This window comes from Neofelis nebulosa, chromosome 11, assembly GCF_028018385.1.
Source record: "Neofelis nebulosa isolate mNeoNeb1 chromosome 11, mNeoNeb1.pri, whole genome shotgun sequence".
Taxonomy (NCBI): domain Eukaryota; kingdom Metazoa; phylum Chordata; class Mammalia; order Carnivora; family Felidae; genus Neofelis; species Neofelis nebulosa.
Genome location: NC_080792.1, coordinates 27,785,124 through 27,804,802, shown reverse-complemented (window position 1 = coordinate 27,804,802; position 19,679 = coordinate 27,785,124). Strand labels below are relative to the sequence as shown.

At 45.7% G+C, this 19,679-nt stretch overlaps 1 protein-coding gene across 1 annotated transcript in view; it reads right to left on the bottom strand.

The window, feature by feature from the left end:
* The window catches only part of LOXHD1 (lipoxygenase homology PLAT domains 1), a 165,171-nt gene that overhangs the window by 116,179 nt on the left and 29,313 nt on the right, over positions 1-19,679 (bottom strand). The window contains exons 5-6 of the mRNA XM_058692205.1: positions 12,149-12,247; positions 5,911-6,059 (exon numbers count right to left, since the gene is read on the bottom strand). Of these exons, the coding sequence (XP_058548188.1) occupies positions 5,911-6,059; positions 12,149-12,247 (248 nt within the window). The remainder of the gene's footprint in view (positions 1-5,910; positions 6,060-12,148; positions 12,248-19,679) is intronic.

The following is a 19,679-nucleotide window of genomic DNA, read 5'->3' as shown; positions in this document are numbered from 1 at the left end:
ACTGAGGCCCACCAAAGGAAGGTGAGATCTTCTCCCTGTCAAGAGGCTATCCTTCCCCATATGGTCCAGGTCTCAGCCACCACACTGAAAAACTATAAAACGATGTCCCATAATATAAATAAGTGTAAATGGCAGCATTTGAATGGTGACAGCCTAGGATTCTCTCCACCCTCTGCACTCCCTCTCTTCTGAGCCCACCCACACACCCCCCACCACCTCAGGCTACTGCTCAGCGAAGGCCTCTGATGGCTTATTATGATCAGGGCCTGCAGTGGTCCTGCCCGCACCTTCCTCCCTAACATGACTTCCCACTTCTCAGTCCTCTGAGCCCTGTGCTCTGGCCCAGATCCACTCAGTATCCCTGCCTCGCCCTCTGGCTCCTCCTCATCTGACCACAGGAGTCCTCCTCCCTGCCCCTCCTGGCAAACCCCTACCCATCTTCATGGCCCAGCTCCAGGGCACCCCTGCTGCCCAGTGAGACACATCTCACCCCCACCACCTTGGTGTGTTCCTTACTCAAGACTTTTATCTCATCCTGCTTGGCATTAAAGTCATGGTAATTCTGATTTCTACTCTTCAAGCCAGGAAATCTGATCTGATCAACATTACTTTACTTGTGGGACTCTCATGACAGAATGTTCACTGAAAGCTGGACTCTCCCAGAATTTTAGGGGTATATGGGTATAGTAAGTATAATTATTTAGGGACTTGTCTTATTCTTTCAAGAAGAGTGATGCTTGGGGCACCTGGGCGGCTCAGTGGGTTAAGCGCCCGACCTCAGCTCAGGTCATTGATCTTGCAGTTTGTGGGCTCGAGGCCCACATTGGGCTCTGCGCTGACAGCCTGGAACCTGCTTCAGATTCTGTCTCCCTCTCTCTCTGCTCCTCCCCTGCTTGTGCTGCCTCTCTCAAAAACAATAAAGCAAAAAGAGAAGAATGATGTTTATCACAACAACTGCCGTTGGTAGCCACACAAATGTTTGTTGACTGTTGAGTTTTATCTGGTAACAGAAGGACACACTGAGCTTCCTGATGTCCCTAAGATCAGCTCCATGAGCCTTGGTCTCCTCCTCCTCCTGGAGCCTGTGGTGTGGGCTGCCATTACACCGCCTACAGCATGCAGCGGGTGATCGATCTCCCGACCTGGATGATCTAACACGTGATGCAGGGGAGGGAGTCCAGACCTGGAGTCCGGAGGACCAGGGTAAGTGCCAGGCTGGCCACTGAAGAGCTGCAAGGCCTTGGGCAAGTCTCTTTACTGCAGCAGATGGACCAAGGACAAGGCCCATTGGAGTGTGATGTGCCATTTGTGATTGTTGCTCTTCTGAAGCGCTATGACCATCTGAGCTGATCACAGTTGTGGACTAACCCCACGTGAGGGCCCAAGCCATGGGTCGAGGGGCAAGAGCCGGGGCAGGGGAGGATGCCAGCCCCCTATGCTCCAGGAGAGGGTGCAACACAGGGGACAGGGCTGTTGGTCACCCCGAGGGCCATACCCCTGGGCTGAGAAGCATATGTGGGCAATTGACTAGAAGGGAGACCACCTGTGAAGTGGATAATTATATTGGCTTTTAGGTTTATCCACCAAGCCCTTGAATGTAAGCACCCAAGGAGCAATTGTCCTGTGAAGTCCAAGGCAACCAGCCTGGCAACTCTGAGGAAGAAGGGCACTTTCTGTGCAAGTGTCAAATCTGGAAACTCGGGCAGTTCAGCAGCCCCTTTAACTGGTGTCCCTGGGGAGCTGAGGGCCAGCGGATCAGTCCTTGGTCCTTGTAAACTGTGGAGGGGCAGCACATGGCCAGAGGTGGGGGAGGCAGAACACTAGAGCTGGCTGTCCCCAGTATGGTGACACAGTGCTTTCCCCCATCCTCTGGCTTCGGGCTTGCACCCGCCCTGCCTGAGATCTAAACCCCTCCTCCCTCTCTTCCTCAGGAAAGTATCAAGTAAATCCAGGCATACTGACCTACGAAGCGCTTAAATTGGTTTCATGTCTTATCCCCAGGAAGCATTTTGGTTTGGCTTAAGTTACAGGAATAGGCTGTCAGGAGTCTGTCAGAAGACCGTGAACCTTTGAGGACACCCACCTTAGCACTGGGGGGGACGGGTGGAGGCCTGCCTTACCAGACCCTGAACTCACCCTGCACACAATACGGCTGCACAGAGAACAACCAATCTAATCCTGAAAGGAGCCAAGTGCTTGGCCTTCTGGTTGAAAATAGTGCCTAATTAGCACATAAGAGGAGAAAAAGAAAGGAAGGAAGCAGGGAGACAAGAAGGGAGGGAAGGTGGGAACATCATTCCAAAGAACCAGAAGAAGGGGAGAACTCTGCAAACGGCCTCACGCTGGATACAGTACAAGAACTGAGGAGAACACACACGCTTAATGGAATACAAGAAGACTGGTCTTTATGAAATAGGACTAAACATCTTTAAGACAGCAGTGGCCGCGTTGAAAAGGCAAAAGATGATAGTAAAAGGGAACCAGACTAAAGAAGGAAAAATATCAAGGAAACTATAGAGCAGCAAATCTGTCAAGGCTCTCACAATTCTGCAAGCCCTGTACCCAACTCCTCAGAATTTACTGTAAGAAGTAATCCTAGATGTGCATAAATATAAGCTATAAGAATGTTTGTAAAAAAAAAAAAAAAAAAAAAAAAAAGAATGTTTGTGACAGCACTCTTTATAGTATCAATAATTTTGAGGAAAAGAATGTTCAACGAAAGAAGATTGATTCAGTAAGTCATGTTATATCTGTGCATTGAAATACTCTAGGACTAGGGGTGCCTGGGTGGCTCAGTCGGTTAAGCGTCCAACTTCAGCTCAGGTCATGATCTCACAGTTCGTGAGTTAGAGCCCTGCGTTGGGCTCTGTGCTGACATCTCAGAGCCTGGAGCCTTGTTCAGATTCTGTGTCTCCCTCTCTCTGCCCCTCCCCCGCTCATGCTCTGTCTCTCTCTCTCTGTCAAAAATAAAAATTTTAAAAAAAGAAATACTCTAAGACTCATTAACAAATTGCACTGTAAAACCCTCATGTCACTCTATTTAAATAACGTGGGGACATACGCATGTTCTATTTCAAAGTGGAGACACTGCAGCTTGTAAAACACTGTTTATGATGACCCCATTTTAAAAATGATACATGTATATTAATTCATAGAAAAATAGCTGGAGGGGACCTGCATCAAAATACGAACACTGGTCATCTCTGGGTGGTGAAATCGTGGTGGCTTAGGTTTACCTTATTTTTTGTTTATTTCTATTTCCTAACCTTTTACAATGAACATGTAAATGTTCCTAACCTTTTACAACAAACATGTAAATTCTGAGAAACACTCAGAATTAGAATGGAATGCACACTGGTAGGAGAAGGAAGGGACTGGACAGCACGGCATGGGGGAGCCAATCCAGGACAGGGTGAGGGAATGTGACACGTTCTCCTGGAGTGCAAAGAACAGAAAGCGGAAGGAACAAGAGAGAAGCTGAGAGCTTTGGAAAACAGAGAATGGAGAGCCCGTAAATGGTTAATTGTTACTCCTGAAGAAGAGACCAGAACAAAGGCCATCCAAGCCAGAATCTGGCATATAACAGGAGATTCTCTTTTCTGAGCTACAAATAAATAAATTGTGAATAAATAAATATCCTTTGCATAAAAGTAAAGACTAATCGTGTCCCTGAAAAATCAAAAACAAAAGCAAAAGAAAGGAAGGAATGAAGGAATGAAAGGAGGGAGGGAAGGAGGATGGGGGCATAAATGAACTAACAGAGCCCCCCAATTTAGACTTATTATAAATATAAAGAAAAAAAAATTCTGCAAGCATCCCAGCTAGAAAAACAAAATAGAACAGATTATCCTGAAAGAAACAAAATTCTCCTTGGCCTCAATATCAAATTTCAGAAGGCAATGGAACGAGATCTACAACACCTTAAAGGAAAAAAAGAAAAAAGAAAAAAATGTTTTCACTCTGCTAAGCTGCCCCTTCCTTTTGCAAAGGGGCCTGTTCTGGCACGAAAACCCACTTCCTTCATGAGGTTTCTGAGAGCACAGAAGTGGGGTGAGTGGGACCATGTGACCAAGAAGGAACCTGACCTCAGTAGAGGGCAGTTGGAAAACCTGTCAAGGCCACACCCAGGCCCTGGGGTGCACCTTGCAGCTCTTTGCACTAACCCTGGGTTTTCACTCAGATGGTTCTTCTTCCCCAGATGAGGGAACTGGGCTTTGAGGTACCTGCTCTGTGCCTCATCCCGGCTGAGGTCACAAACCGCACCTGCCTCCTCTCCCTCCTCCAACCTGGAGACACACCCCGGCCTCTCATTGGCTATTCTCGTTCTGGATCCCTGCCCCATTTCTTCTCCAATCCAAGCAGCATTTAGCCTCCTAGAACCCTGTTCAGCACCAGGCTGGCTGCTCTTACGGCCAAACAAACCCCTTCCTTTCCAAAGGAACCTTGGCCATTCCTCACTTCACCAATTCATGCCCCATCCCACGCCAAGAGCTGGGGAGAGGCCCTCAAGGAACTTCCAGGCTAGTTACGGAGAGGAGTGTGGCAGACGTGAAAGGATGCTCTCAGCCCTTTCCCGATCACCTTCTTCTTATAAAGGCTGGAAAGCCAGCCATTTGTCCCAGTTTCCACTGTAGCTAGGTTGGTCACACAACTCATTTCTGGCCAATGAAATGTAGACAAAAGGCCTAAGGAGGACACTGCATCTCTCAAAATAAAAAAAGGTTTGCCAGGAAGAAAAAAGTGGTTTTCGCCTTGGGTCTTCCCTTTTCTTCCTGCCTGGAACACACTTAAGATGCCTAGAGGCTCAGCAGCCATCATGTGATCGTGAGGCAACAAGTTAGAGGATGAAAGCCACAGTGCCCAGGATGGTGACACAGCAAGAAAGCAGGTGTCCTAGAAAGCAGCTGCCACATCTGGATTTTGTGTGGATGAGAAGTCTTCTGATAACTGCAGGTCAACCACTGCTGACATTAGAAGGTAAATGAAGTTAAGCAATAACAAAACCTCACCTATCAGACAGCCTCATTCCCCGTTGTCAAATTGTCTCAAATTGGAAGCGTTTCTGTTTTAAGCGCTAAGAGCTTTTTCAAAATATTTTTCAAAACTATGTTATACAATAACCTTTCCCTATCATTCTGGAATGAGCTGAAATATACTGATAGCCTCATGAAGGGAAGTATCTGCAAAGAGCTGATAGCCCATTTTCTAAGTGACCTCAGACCTCTATGGATTTTTAATTATTTTTTGGCTTTTTCTATCTTCTCTGAGTCCCTACCTAATACAGGACTCTTTCCCTCTCTAATCTTCTACTTTAGGTTTAAAATTGCAGGCAAGAGTTTGCTAGAAGGGACTGTAAGTGAGCACTAGGCTATGAGAGAGAGTCTGAGGGGGTCTCTCCTTCAAAATCAGGACAGGGCAAGATAAAGCCAGGGGCATGAGCTCTCCTCACGAGCTCTGAACCTGCTGTTTTAGCTTCCCAGAAGCCTTTTTGCTTTCTTCTTGATTCTTACCTTGTCTTGGGTTGGTGAGACTACAAGGCATCTAAGATGCAAGGCAACAGCCCAAGATAAGTCACAAGAAAGCTTATGATTAGGGACCAACAAATGCTCTAAGCAGGCAGGGTTATAAACATTCACAGGAGGGAGAGGTTCCGGTGGGCAAGTCAGGGAGAGCTTCACGGCAGAGTCTTGAAGGATGATCAGGCCCTGGTTACATTCCGATGGGAGACCTGGGCTTTCTGGGAAGGGGGTAATGTGGGCAGGGTCGGGCAGTATGGTTGGCCAGCAGGCTTAGGTAGAAGAGTGGAGACAGACAGACCAAGAGAGGGAAGTCAGGGCTGAAATATACCCTCTGAAGAGCCAGAATTCCCCCTCCCAGGCCACAGGAACCACAGACAGGCAGTGAACCTACCTTGGACAGGAACCAACCTGCAGACCCGCCCTTGTTGTTGTGGCCAATATTGATCTTCATCAGCTGCCCCAGATCGGGAGCATCGAGTATGAACTTGTCTTCGGCTCCCCTTTCAAAGTTGTCCTTTTCATTTTCCAGCCTACGCTCCCCTGTACACACACACAGTCAAGAAACTTACAAAGGAGACCCGAAGAGGAGAAAGAACCAATGGTCTGCCCACTGAAGGTAGTCTCAAAAGTCAATAAGGCGGGAGGCTGGCGGGCAGGGTGGGGGTCAGGTGGTACATAGGTACTTTCTGTACTTGTACCCACTTTTGCCGTGAACCTAAAACTACTCTAACAACAGTGTTAAATTTTTTTTTTTTTTTAAGTCAACAAGAATAGCTTTACCCTGAGATCTCTGGGCTCTGTAAATCTCTCGTTGCAACCTCCAGTCAAGCTTGTCCTGTGTGTGGCTTGTGCCCAGGTCCCATAACTGGGCTTCTGATTTCTATCTTAGTCTGGAGTTCCCATCCTGGTAACCACATGTGTACCCCCATTCCTGGAGCTGAGACCCTGCCTGGCTTGTACCAGTTGCTTGTCCCAAACTGGGAGCACAACCATGGAAGTTGGTCCAGGATTGTGCTGGGACCCTGACAGCCGACACACTTCCTTAGGCCTGCCTCCTTTTCTGGAAAACAGGACGGCCACCATCAGACACATTAGTTTCACATAGATTTTTTTTTTCTTTTCTTTCTATTTGTCACCACAATCTGCGAGGGGGTATTATTAATTCTGTCTTGTGGATGAAGAAACAAGCTTGGAGAACTGAAATTACATGTCGGAAGTCACACTGGGTGATAAGCACGTCATTAGGATCCATTCTAACCTGTTCTTTCTGCTTTTCAATTTTCCATTATTATGTTCCCAAACTTACAGGTCATATTAACCCTTATGGCCCCACCTAAGCACCAGCTCCGTGCTGATGCCATCCATTCACCTTCTCTTCTAAAATTTAATTCTTTAAATCTTTCTATGTTTTAAATGGCAAAAACCCAAAACCGTACAGAAAGTAGTATAAAACATCTGTAGAGGGGTGCCTGGGTGGCTCAGTCGGTTGAGCCTCCAACTTCGGCTCAGGTCCTGAGTTTGAGACCCACCTCGGGCTCACTGTTGTCAGTGCAGAGCCTGCTTCGGATCTTCTGTCTCCCTCTCTCTCTGCCCCTCCCCCACTCGTGCTCCCTCTCTCTCTCTCAAAAATAAATAATTTAAAAAACATTAAAAAAAAAAAAAAGGAAGACATCTGTACACCCACTGCCCAGATTTCAGAGGCAGAACAGATGCTAACACTTTGTCTAATTTGCTTGAGACCTTTCTCCGTCTTAAAGAAGACATAACTGGTAAGTCTACAGTCTCACTGGCCATCCTGCCTTCCCCCGCCTTCTCCCTCCCCTAAATAAACACTATCCACAAGCGATATGTATCGTCCCCGTGAATTTTTGTTTGCACATGGAGGTATTCATAAAGAAAACGTGCTATTTTTGCATGTTTTAGAATTTACATAAATAACATCGCAGTGCATATCTCTCTGTCTCAGGTTCCTCATCTATACAGTGGGGATAATGGCACCACCACACAGGGTCCTGCTGTGAGGATGAACTGAATTGGTACACACTAAACACTGGTGGTGACACCCACCCATGGAAAGTGTTATGTTAGTGATGGAGGCTGTTGCTATCGCTCTCTAATCATCCTACCATCGTCGTCAACATACCCTGTGCAACTGACTTTCCTTTCAGTTGATATTATGCTTTTGAGATTACCCTGTTGATGCTGGTAGCTTGAGGTCATTTGTGGAACTGCTATATAAAAGTCATTGAATAAAGAAAATACTATTAATGTTTCTTCTGCTGATAGACATTTTGGTTGTGCCTGGTTTTTTGCTATTGTAAATAGCACTGAAATGGACTCTTTCATAACTGCCTTCCGCTACATTTCTGTGACAAATGCTCTGAGTGGACACCTACAAAGAGTCGCTGGGTCCTGGGGTGTGCTCACCTTTGGTGTATTAGGTATTGCAAAATTACCTTCCAAATGCTTGTACATCAATTATCACCAGCAGTGTATTCGGGGTCCCATTCCCCACAATCATCATTAACATATATACTTAAAAAGTTTATATCAATATATATACCATAGTATCTCATTGTGATTTTAATTTACATTCTCTTGATTATGTGGAGAGATTATAATATATACTGTTCATATACATATATATTTTTTGGTGGGGGGAGAGATATACCCATATATGTTGGCCATTTAGATCTTGCTCTTCTGTAATTTTTTCTGTTCATATATTTTATATTCTTTATTACCTCTCCTCTGTCTATGGTGTCTTTTATCATACAGACACTTTTTTTGTTTTAGTAGACTTCACAGATATTTTCCTTTGTTGTTTGTGCTTTTAGTGAATAGTTCAAGAAACTCCATCCTAAATTGAAATTCAAAAGACATGCCCTTAAAGTTTCTTCTAAAAATTTCATAGTGTTGCTTTTACACATGTAAGTCTGTAGCCCATCTGGAAGTTACCTTTGTGTGTGGTGAAAGGTAAAAAGATTTAATTTTATCTTTCCTCATATGGTAAGACAATTGTTTGCACACCAATAATTGAATATTCCATCCTTTCTTTCTGATTTATAACACTATCTCTCTGTGTGGGTCTAGACTCTATTCTGTTTCACTGGTTTGTTTCTCCTTCTATCCATACCACACTGTTTTAGTTTTTAGAGATCTGTGGTATCTTTTAGAGATCAGAGTAAATACCCTCACTTATTAATATTGTTAATATTATTTTCCTTATTCAAAATAGTCTTGGAAATAGCCCTTATGGATGGCAATTTTATTAGTGGCTTAAACTGTGGGATATTGCCTTTTGGAAATGTAACTGAAATTGCATTGCATTCACAGGCTAATCTGGGAAAATTTGACTTCTTAATGAATTTGAGACCATTCTCCTCCACGAGCATATTTCTCCGTTTAAATATTCTTGTATATCCTCAAGTAAATATTTATATTCTTTACAGAAAGCTTTTTGTTAGTTTTTCTTAGGCACCTTATAATTGCCATTGTAAGGTGCTATTAGGCACCTTAATATTGCTATTAATTTATTTTTAAATTAAATGTTTGCTTGTTGTTTCTATTAAGATTTATCTATTAATCTTGTACCCAGCATCTTTATTAAACTTTCTCTCCCATGGTTCTGATCATTCTCCTGGATTTTATAGTTGATTATTATTTTTCATGAAAGTTAAAATTTGTTTCCAAATGGACTGAGAGGTTGGAGTTTCTTCTAATTTTACTGACTGTGATCAAAGAATCCTGTCTCTGTCTTATTGCTTAATTTCAGTTTGTTAAGATTTGCTTTGTGGTTTAGTATGTGGTCATTAAGTGCTTGAAAAGAATGTGTATTCTCTACCAGTTGGACACAGGAATCTACATAGATCCAGTAGATCAAGCTTATTAACTGTGTAGTTAAAGTCTTCTGTATCCATACTAAATTTTTATCCATTTTACTTATCAGTTATTGAGAGTGATGTATTAAAATCTTCCATTATACTTATGCATTCGTCAAGTTTCTTCAAGAATTTAGTTAATTTCTGTTTCCCACATTTTGAGAATATGCTGTAAAATTTATAAGCGTTCATAATTATTACATCTTGTAGGTTCGTTGTTCCTTTTGTCATTGTCCGATATACTTTTATTTCTCATAAAGTGGTTTTTGCCTTAAAGTTTAATTTGACGAATAATAATATAGCTACACAACCATCTTCTGTGTTATTGACATGCTCCTGACATATGTCATTCAGTTTTATTTATTCTCAGCCCTTCAGCATCACATGTTTAAGCTGGATTTTTCTTTCTTTTCATTTAATATGAAAACACCATCCTTTAACTGATGAGTTTAGTTTATTTGTATTTATTGTGATTATTATACATTTACTTTTTTTTATGATTGGCCATTCTTTTTCTTTGTTCCCCTTTCCTCATTTCCTGCCTTCTACTGGATTTTATTGAGGCTTTATTCTCTTTATTCCCTCTATTGGTTTAGAAGTTACACATTTTGTACTGGGGGCGGGGCATGGTTACTTTTACAATTTTAATATGCATACTGGACTCACTGAGGTCTAAAGTTCATCAATGTCTCTACTCTCCTATCACTTGGGGAATGAACTGTGGCCAAGAACCTAATTATGATTTAACTTTCTTCAGTGGCTGCTTAAGTCTATGAGTGGTAACTATTTCTCTTTGTTTGCAAGGCAATTCATTAATTTTGCCCTCCCTCTGGAATGATAACCTAACTGGATCTAGAGTTCTAGGTTGATATATATTCTTGCTCAGAACGCTAAAGCTATTATTCCATGAACTTATGACTTTGTGTAGGTAGCAGACAGGAATTTGCTATCAACCTAATTGTTTCTGTGGAAGAGAATCTGCCAAATCTGGTTACTTTTAAGATCTTTCCCTTTGCCTTTGGTTTTACCACAATGTATCTAAATGTGGATTTGTTTTCATTTATGCTGCTCAATGATTCCTTCTGTTACTTTAATCTGAAAATTCGTATCTTTGCTCAATTTTGAAAAAGTTTCAGCCATTATCTCTTCAAATATATCCTCTTGCTTATTCTATGGATTCTCTATTTGGAACTCCTGTTCAACATCTATCACAACTTACTCTGTCCTACATATCTCATGACCTCTCATTTATATTTTCCAACTCTTTATACCTCTGCTATATCTGAGTATTTTGCTCTTATTTGTGTTACAGTTTATAATCTCTATTCAGTGGTTTCTAATTGTGTTGCCTAGCACATCCATTAAGTGTTTATATTTGGTAACTACATTTTCATTTTCTATATTTCTGTTTACTATATTTTTCATGGGGACTTTTTATTTTCTTCCATTGTTTTGTTCATGTCTCTAGTCCATTTAAACATTCTTAAACTATAGTTTTTCTCAGATTACTCTATTATCTGAAATTCTGCAGGATTTAATCTGTTGTGTCCGCTGATGTTTAGTCATGGTGGATTATGTCCTTGAGTGTTTGGTAATTTTGGAAAGTGAAGTCATCTCCAGTACCTTATCTTTGGGAATGTTATACAAAGCTTCTGTAAACTCCCAAGGGTATTACTGGCACGGAACCAATTTTGTGTCCTTTGGGGGAGTGGGGGTTCCCACATCACACCTGTAGTGTAAAATCGGAGGTCAAGCCCACATGTATGCAAGCAGGAGGTATCGATTTCTCAGCAACTGTCTTTTCAATCTAGAGCTCTTGCAGAGATAAGGTTACTGTACTGATGAGCAAATTTTTTCCTGGCCTGTTTTTTCACTGAAGATGTTCCTGTGAACTTTCAGGGCTCCTGGCTTTATATGCGGTTCTAATTTTGCCTGTCTTGCTTCATGCAGGACGAAATCTCATTTTCTGACCCCAAATGGGGATGACAATCTATCCTGTAGATAACTGAACATGAAAGGTCCCTCCTCCCAAGAGCCACAGCACCAATTCAGAGCTCATTCTTTGGTTTTGAGCTCCCTCTTGATTTCTGGCACCTGGAGATTTCTCTTCTCTTCTTATAAGCTCAGCAATGCATTCTGAATTCTTTAATACATCGTGTCCAAAGTTCACACCTCGGTAGATTTTCTGACTCCTCTGTTATTTCATAAAATTGGACGAAGCAGGAGAGACTCTCCATCCCAGTTCTACTGGCCTGAATGGTCTCCCAACACCTGCAGCCATGTCTGTGTCCTCAGCTCTTGCTTCACCCATGAAGCCAAGTCTAATTCTATCCCCTGATCCCATTCTGGTCTGCATCAAGCCAGTGCACTGAATCAAGCCATGCCCAGCCACATTCAAAATATAACTCAAGATGGAGCTTAAGGAGGTTAGGAAAGTAACAATTGAGCTCCCTGATGGAAGTAAAGCTTGGGTCTGTTCTTGTCTAGGATGAAGGACAATTTTAAATAGACCCGAACCCAAAAACACCTTATTCTGAAAACACATCACACACATACATTTTACAAGATGAGCACCTTGCTGCCCAGGGAAGGCTGTGACAAACCACACCACAGGCAGAATTATTGCTCAACAGAAGAGACTTGGAGCTGCCTTCCTCTGCCAGGAGTGGGGTGGGGGGTGGGGGGGGGAGCCCAGCTAAGAAGCAGAACTGGGCACAGCTAGGGAAGAGAGGATTTCAAACCCATTACCCGTGTCTCCATACTCTCCGAAGATATTGATGACGACATCAGCATCGGTCCCTGCACCAATGACATCACCAGTGCATACCTTGACTTCGTACTTGTTACCTGGAAATGAGGACAGAGAAAGCCCCAGCTCATTAGGATCTCGAGAAAGAAGAAAAAGGCCCCAAGGCAGCTACCACATCACCTACCCTTCCCTCCAGCAATACAGGAAGTGTCACCATCGCTGTCAAAAACAGAGCAAGAAACAAGTTGCCTGACATTGGTTCCAAATGGTCATTGCTAGTATATACCTGTATCAAATCAACACATCGCACACCTTAAACTCACACAATGTTATATGTCAGTTATATCCCAACAAAGCTGGAAAGAAAAGAAAAGTCAAATGGTCACTGCTAAAGCTAAATGGTGTGCAGAGCATAAATCAGAGATAGAGGAAACTTCTGTTTTCATACTGCCTTGGGATGCAAGAATCAGCCCAAATGCCACACTGAACCAGACCACCAGCCAATCTCCCCTGGATATTGAAATGCTTCTTACTGGCCCCACTGCACATCTACTCTGCCTTCTCCAATCTGTTCTCCACATACATCACAGTGCAAAAATTACTTGGGGAAAATACATTCTGCATGTGAAAATCAAATCTATATGTAAATTGTCAGGGCCATAACCAATGCAAAGACTGGGGCACCAAGAGTAGCCAGCGCATGCATGCTTCGTGGTCACCTTACTTAAAGATCTGTATCGCTTCTTCTATCTTTCCCCCAATTGCTGAGCAGAAACCCATGCACTGTAACCCACAAATGCCTCAGCCTTGCCCAAGGCCTTGTAGGGGAGATGGGCTCACTGTAAACTTCACCAACATGCTGAGCCCACCTAGGTCTCCCCAGCTGGAGCCCGCCTTAGGATGGGGAGCAAAGGACAGGCGCTGGTGTGTGTATGGGAAGGAAGACTCCTCTAGACTTTCTTTGGGTCCCAACAATTCCGAGGGCTGAGGCAATTTTCCTTTCCCTCCTCCCTTCCTTCAAAGACTTTCTATTTTTTATGTAGAAGAATTTTGTTCAGATTTCTTACTCCCAATACGTGAAGTTAATAAAAATTAGAGGTGTTTCACTAACTCAAAAAGGTATCCGTACCCTCACGTTTACTGCAGCATTCTTTTTGATAGCCATGACATGGAAAAAATCTAAGTGTCCATCCATGGAAGAATAGATAAGGAAGTTGTGTTATAATTGTTACAATGGAATACTATTCTGCCATGAACAGCATTCCAAGAAGAGAATCTTGACATTTGCAACAACATGAACGGAGCTTGAGGGCATTTTGCTAAGTGAAAAAAGCCTGTCACAGAAAGACAAACATAACATGATTCCACTGATATGTGGAATCTAAAAAACAAACAACAAAAATACCCCCCCCCAATCCCCAAAACAAAAATTAAAAAAAAAAAAACAACCCAAATTCATAGATACAGAGAACAGATTGGTGGTTACCAGAGGTGGGGTATAAGGGGGTGTGCAGAATGGGTGAAGGGAGTCAAAAGGTACAAACTCTGGGGCTCCTAGGTGGCTCAGCCGGTTACATGTCTGACTTGGGCTCAGGTCATGATCTCACGGTTCATGAGTTTGAGCCCCGTGTTGGGCTCTGTGCTGACAGCTCAGAGCCTGGAGCCTGCTTCAGATTCTGTGTCTCCCTCTTTCTCTGCCCTTCCCTTACTCGTGCTCTGTCTCTCTCAAAAATAAATGAGGGGTGCCTGGGTGGCTCAGTCGGTTGAGCGTCCGACTTCGGCTCAGGTTGTGATCTCACAGCTCCTGAGTTTGAGCCCCGCGTCGGACTCTGTGCTGACAGCTCAGAGCCTGGAGCCTGCTTTGGATTCTGTGCCTCCCTATCTCTTTGCCCCAACCCACTCACATTCTGTCTCTGTCTCTCTCAAAAACAAATAAACCTTTAAAATAAATAAATAAATAAATAAATAAATAAATAAAAACATTAAAAAAACATTTTTTTTTTTTAATGTACCAACTCGGGGCACCTGGGTGGCTCAGTTGCTTAAGTGTCTGACTCCTGGTTTTGGCTCAGGTCATGATCTCACAGTTACATGAGTTCAAGCCCCACATTGGGCTCTGCACTGAGTGTGGAGCCTGCTTGGGATTCCCTCTCCCTCTCTCTGCCCCGTCCCACTCACACTGTGTGTCTCTCAGATAGAAAAAGAAAAAAAAAAACTTAAAAAAATAAATTAAAATTTTTAAAAAGGTACAAACTCCCAGTTATAAGGGAAAGAAATCATGACATGGGATGTACAGCATGGCAACTATAATTAATAACACTGCATTGCATATGTGAAGTTACTGAGAGAGTAGATGTTAAAAGTTCTTATCACAAAAATCGTAATTATGCGTGGTGATGGTTATTAACTAGACTTGGGTGATTATTTCGCAATATGTACACACATCAAATCACTATTTCGTATACCTGAAACAAATATAATGTTTCATGTCAATTACACCTCAATAAAAACAAAATCGAACTGTTTTAATTGAGGCCCAGAGTTCCAGCCCCTCTGCCCATGGCCTCCTTGGGGCCTTCCCTGATGTCCTAGCCCCCCGGGCCTTTCTCCCCTGCATTCCTTGGTTCTGCTATGTTGTCTGTGCCGATGATTTCCAAGTTCACCAAGGACTGCCTTGTGCAGTCTGGTGTTTCCTGCAGGTGAGGCTTCTAAGATTTTCAGGAATTTACAAGAGGTCTGGGGCGGGACTTCCTTTTCACATATGGCTCCCCCCACACACGTTCCCTAGCACAGTGCTGGGCACATACTAGAACCTCACTAAGTGTATCAGAAAACAACTTGAGTTGAACTTCCTAAAGCTCAAAGTCCCGGGGAAGTTGCTCAGTGCAAAGGAGTGAGAGGTGGGGCGACAAGGAGAAAACCTAATTTCACTCCAACCCCATCTCGAATCCTGCCCCGCCTCTGCCATCTAGAGACGACACGATGCAGAATGTGGCAGGGCACCCATAGAGGACACCCCCCGACATACGCCACAGCCCTAAAGGCTGATCTTTAACCTGCTGAGAAGCTGAGCCAGGAGGCAGTGATTCTCCCCTCAAACCTCACTCGGCGAGACCCATCACGAGAGAGGGAAGACCCTCCAATCCTGTCCCCAGCTGAAGATCTCCGAGATTCTCACCCCCCACCCCTCGGATCCCCATGAAGCCCCCCTGAGATGGGAGGCATAACCATGGTCTTCAGAAGAGGCCAGACTCAGGCAACCCCGAGGTCAGTGGCTTGAAATCTGGGCCATATTTAGGCTAGCTTGCTGACAAGGCAATTTCCAGGTTCCCTCCCCCCACCCCCACCCCCGGAAGCTCCTGAGACACACGGCTGTGAAGAACCAAGAAGGCCTTGGCCATGTCCAGCTGCCCCTGCTCCTGATCATCTTTCAAGTTGCAGAGGCCTCTGGCTGCGGGGTTGTTCTCTCCTCTCCTGGTTGGCAGGGTCTCTGAGAACCATTCATTTTGGCTCACATCCTTTCTCAGGTCCAGTCTGGGGCTCACTTCACACAGAAGCAAGTCCCCTCTGCAGGGTGACAAGATGCCCAGGGCCCCCTGGCTGGTGATACCAGGGGGGTGGGGGAGGCGCTAAAGGCGACCGCTGAGCATCAGTCAGTCAGAGGGCAAGAGGACGCCAGACAGCACTGGGCACAGGGCAGCAGGAGAAAGGATGAGGGGGGGTAGGAGAGCACTCAGGGCAGGAGTAGCAGACATTCTGCATCGTTCCAAAAGGCAGAATTAGACTTAGCACTTGAATTATAAAGAAAGATATTTTAGCTCACCAAAAGAAACATTTTCTAGTACCTGGGGCTATCCAACAAAGGCATGGGATGCCCTTGGGGGAAGTGAGTTTCCCATCCCTAGAGACATCTAAGCAGTCACTTTGTGACAAGCACTTTGGTGGAGAGCCATCTGTCAGGGAGGCTGTAAAGAAAATGCCAGAGGTGAGAGAATGTGAGAACACTAAGGGTCCTTTTCAATCTGCAATTCCATGACATTTGACCAGGAAAGGCAGCCTGCAGACTAGAGAGAGAAGCCAAAAGATGGAGGGGGCCCCTCAAAGTACAGGGGAGGTGCCCGAGGCTGGTACAGGCAGGCCTGGGGAGCAGGACCCTATGCAGGGTTTAGGGAACACACAGCATCCCAGTCCCAGGGAAGTCCAGAGAAGGAGTCATCAGGGCTGGAATGAGGCAATGTAGGAGACAAGCCAAGGGTGGAAGGAGCTTCCAGAACTCTCTGGCTGAGGTGGACAAAGGGCCCAAGCCCAGGGGTCAGAAAGTCAGCTGAACAGAATGCAGTAGGAAATCGATTCTGGAATAAGGCTGGACTGTTCTCTCACCTCTGCAGAACTCTCTATGGCAAGATGGGGCCCTGGTTCTCCACATAGTTGGCTGAGTGAGAAGCAAGACCCCCCCCCCCCATGTGCCAGATGACCTCTGACCACACTGGGGAAGGGCTGAGGGCTGCAGCAGGGCGGGCAAGGCACACCTCACAAAACCACTCTGTAAAAGGCCCCGAAGATAGACAATGAGCCTTATTATATTACTGTTCTCCTGCTTTTCGTCCACATTTCCTCTTCAAGCAGAACCCCCATACTATCTGATTTGCCATTTTCCAAACAAGGCCGAGGGCCCAGCGCCAACCCGAAATTGTGATTAAATGCATATACAGTGGAAAGAACAAGACGGGATAAAAGCAGGGCTTCATTCTCTCCTGGCTGCCAGACTGTCAGCACAGTGCATCAAGCCTTCCTCCCAAGTGGTCACGAGAGCCCCCCAGTTCCCCATGATCAGAATTTCAATGAGCACAAACTTGCAATTCTGGTCACAAGTGGGTTTTTATGTGTTGAATTCACCCCTTGGATCTGGTGATCCATGTGAGAGCAAAATGCCCATATGTGAAATGTGGCTGCCTTCCTGGCGAGAGCAACAGGGCCAGAGGGAAAGGTCCAAGGCCAGTAGAAATCCCCGCCCTGGGGGCCAGAAAGGAACAAGGCAGGACAGAGAACGGGGATGGGAGGAAGGACTTGAAGGAGGACGGGCCAGGGCTGGCCCACCTTCTAGGGCAAATAATAGGCAACAGTCACCCAGGCCTTGCAGCTCACGAGGTCCCTGCACGTCCTCGACAACACCTGAGCCGTACAATGGCCACATGATACAGGCAGGCCAGATACTGTTGACATTCTCATTTACAGATGGGGAAACAGAGGCTCAGAGGGCAAGGTGGCTTCCCGGGGGACACACAGCTGCTAAATGATGCAAGAGGGGCTCAAAGCCAGGTCTCCTGCCTCTGAAGTCAGGGCTCTTTTTTAGAGCGTGCCATGGCCTCTCATTTTCTATGTCAGGGGTAGGCAAAACCTGTCCATAAGGTGCCAGGTGGTAAATATTTTAGGCTTTGCAGGCTGCCCGGTCTCTGTTGCAACTATACCACTCCGCGGCTGTATCATGAAAGCAGCCCACACGCAATACAGGAGTCTTCCACGCCTTCCCCACGCCCCCCACCGCCACTTCCCTGCAGGGCCAGTCCAAGACCCCCGGAGGATGCCTGCAACCCTGACACGGAACGCTTTATAAACTAGGTTTTCTCCTATCCATACATACTGTGACACAGTCTGACTTCTAAAGTAGGCACAGTAAGAGTTTACCAACAGTAACTAATCGTGTTACGACTGTAATAATACGCGGTAATGACAGCGAGGTGAACGCGGTCTCCCTCTCTCAAAATTCCTTCCTGCCCTGTACTCACCCTTCTCCTGAAGATGGGGGAGGACAAGAGCTGCCTGATGACGAACGGAAGAGAACGACGCAGGCTCCGACGCATGTTACGCTACTACTCACCTTCCGACCCTGGATCAGAGCGAGGATCATCCGCTCGCTCCGGATGCGGGTTCACCTCGAGAAACTCAAACGGCGGGAAGGGAAACGCGGCAGCTACGACGCTACGTAAAAACTACGTCAGCAAAGGGGCGTGGCCTTGTGCCATAAACTTTGTGGGCAACAGACCTCGGAACTTCATGTAACTTTCCTGTGTCATCAACTGTTGTTCTTGTTTTAGTTCTTTACAGCCCTTAAAAAATGTAAAACGTCTTTGTTAGCTCCAGATCCTCGCAAAGCTACACCCAGTCGGCCACCGTAGTTGTCGTTGGCCACCAGCTGCCCCAGGCTGCCTTGGGCTTTCAGGCCCTCTTCTGTGTGTCTAGGCAGGAACTTCAGGTAACTCTCCACGCTGCGGCCTGGAACAGGATCCGAGTGGCTTGGTGCTGCTGCGGGGTAATCACAGCACACTCTATTCGCCAGCGAAGCAGCTCAAAGCTCTGAAGACTGGGGAACTATTGCCCTTTTTCTGTTGGGCTGGAGGGGGTGAAAAGGAGCATGTCCTGTGCCCAGTGTGGGTAGGCAGGGCCAGCTTTCCCTGCCCATGCAATGCTGGGTGACTGGGCTGAGCTCAATGTTCCCCTGAGTGCAGTGGAGAATGGGGGGGCTCGGCTGGGTTTTCCTAAAGGTGGGGACAGATGGCAGCACCAGTTCTGCAACCTCGGGTATTGTGCCTTCAGCTCCTTGCCTGCCTGACAGTGAGCACGGAACAGAGATGAAAAGAGAGGGGAAGGTCAAGTTGGAGGAGGGGCTAGCAAGTTCACTGTGCTTCCCAAGCAAGCGTGGGACCAACATGACCTAGTGATGGATGACAGGAATTGTTGCCCTAGCCAGTTCTGAGGTCGGCCTGTGGTTTAATCAATGCTATTAACATTCTCCCTAGAACTGATTTCTGTCTGGCCTTTTAGGGAGCTACCATTAGTTCATAGGGTGCCTTTCGACAAATTAGAAAAAGGCTTCCTTCCTCAAGACACTTTACTGCCATCTGTTGGATAACTGTCATCATAAATACACAAACCTACAACCTCTATGATGTGAAAGATGTCTCTTTACATAGTTTCAATTGTGCAGTGCACAACCTGCATGTCTGAACCCAGGAACACTACCTTTCAGGGAGTAGTTGCCTTTTGCTGAAGGTCAGTGTGAGCTCAAAGACACCAAAGTAGTTTGAGCATTGATCTGAACAACATACAAGAAGGGAAATAGACCACAGATTAAGGTAATTACATGGTACCTCTCAGAGCCAAACAGAATTGAGTTGGGGTACTGCACGGATGGCATTAGCAGCAGCCTAAAGACAGATGGCCCTCAAGGCCACAGCATATGGCTGTCTGTGCCCTGCTTGCCCTGCCCAGAGGATCCACAAGCCCAGCCTTGCCCCTTCTTTCCTCTGTAGCCTCCATGGCAGAGGCACAGGCCATGTGGGCCAGCCGGAAGCTGCCTGTGTGGGCTTCCAGAAAAGGCAGGCACTGGCAGGCCCGAGCTGCCTCCTGCGCCTGGTGCGCCAACCACCCCCACAGCCTCGCCTGCGCTCTGTCTGGAACAGTCAGCACACAGCAGCGACAGGACACATCTGAGAGAACCACCCTGGGCGACGTGGGGGAGGCACAGCCATG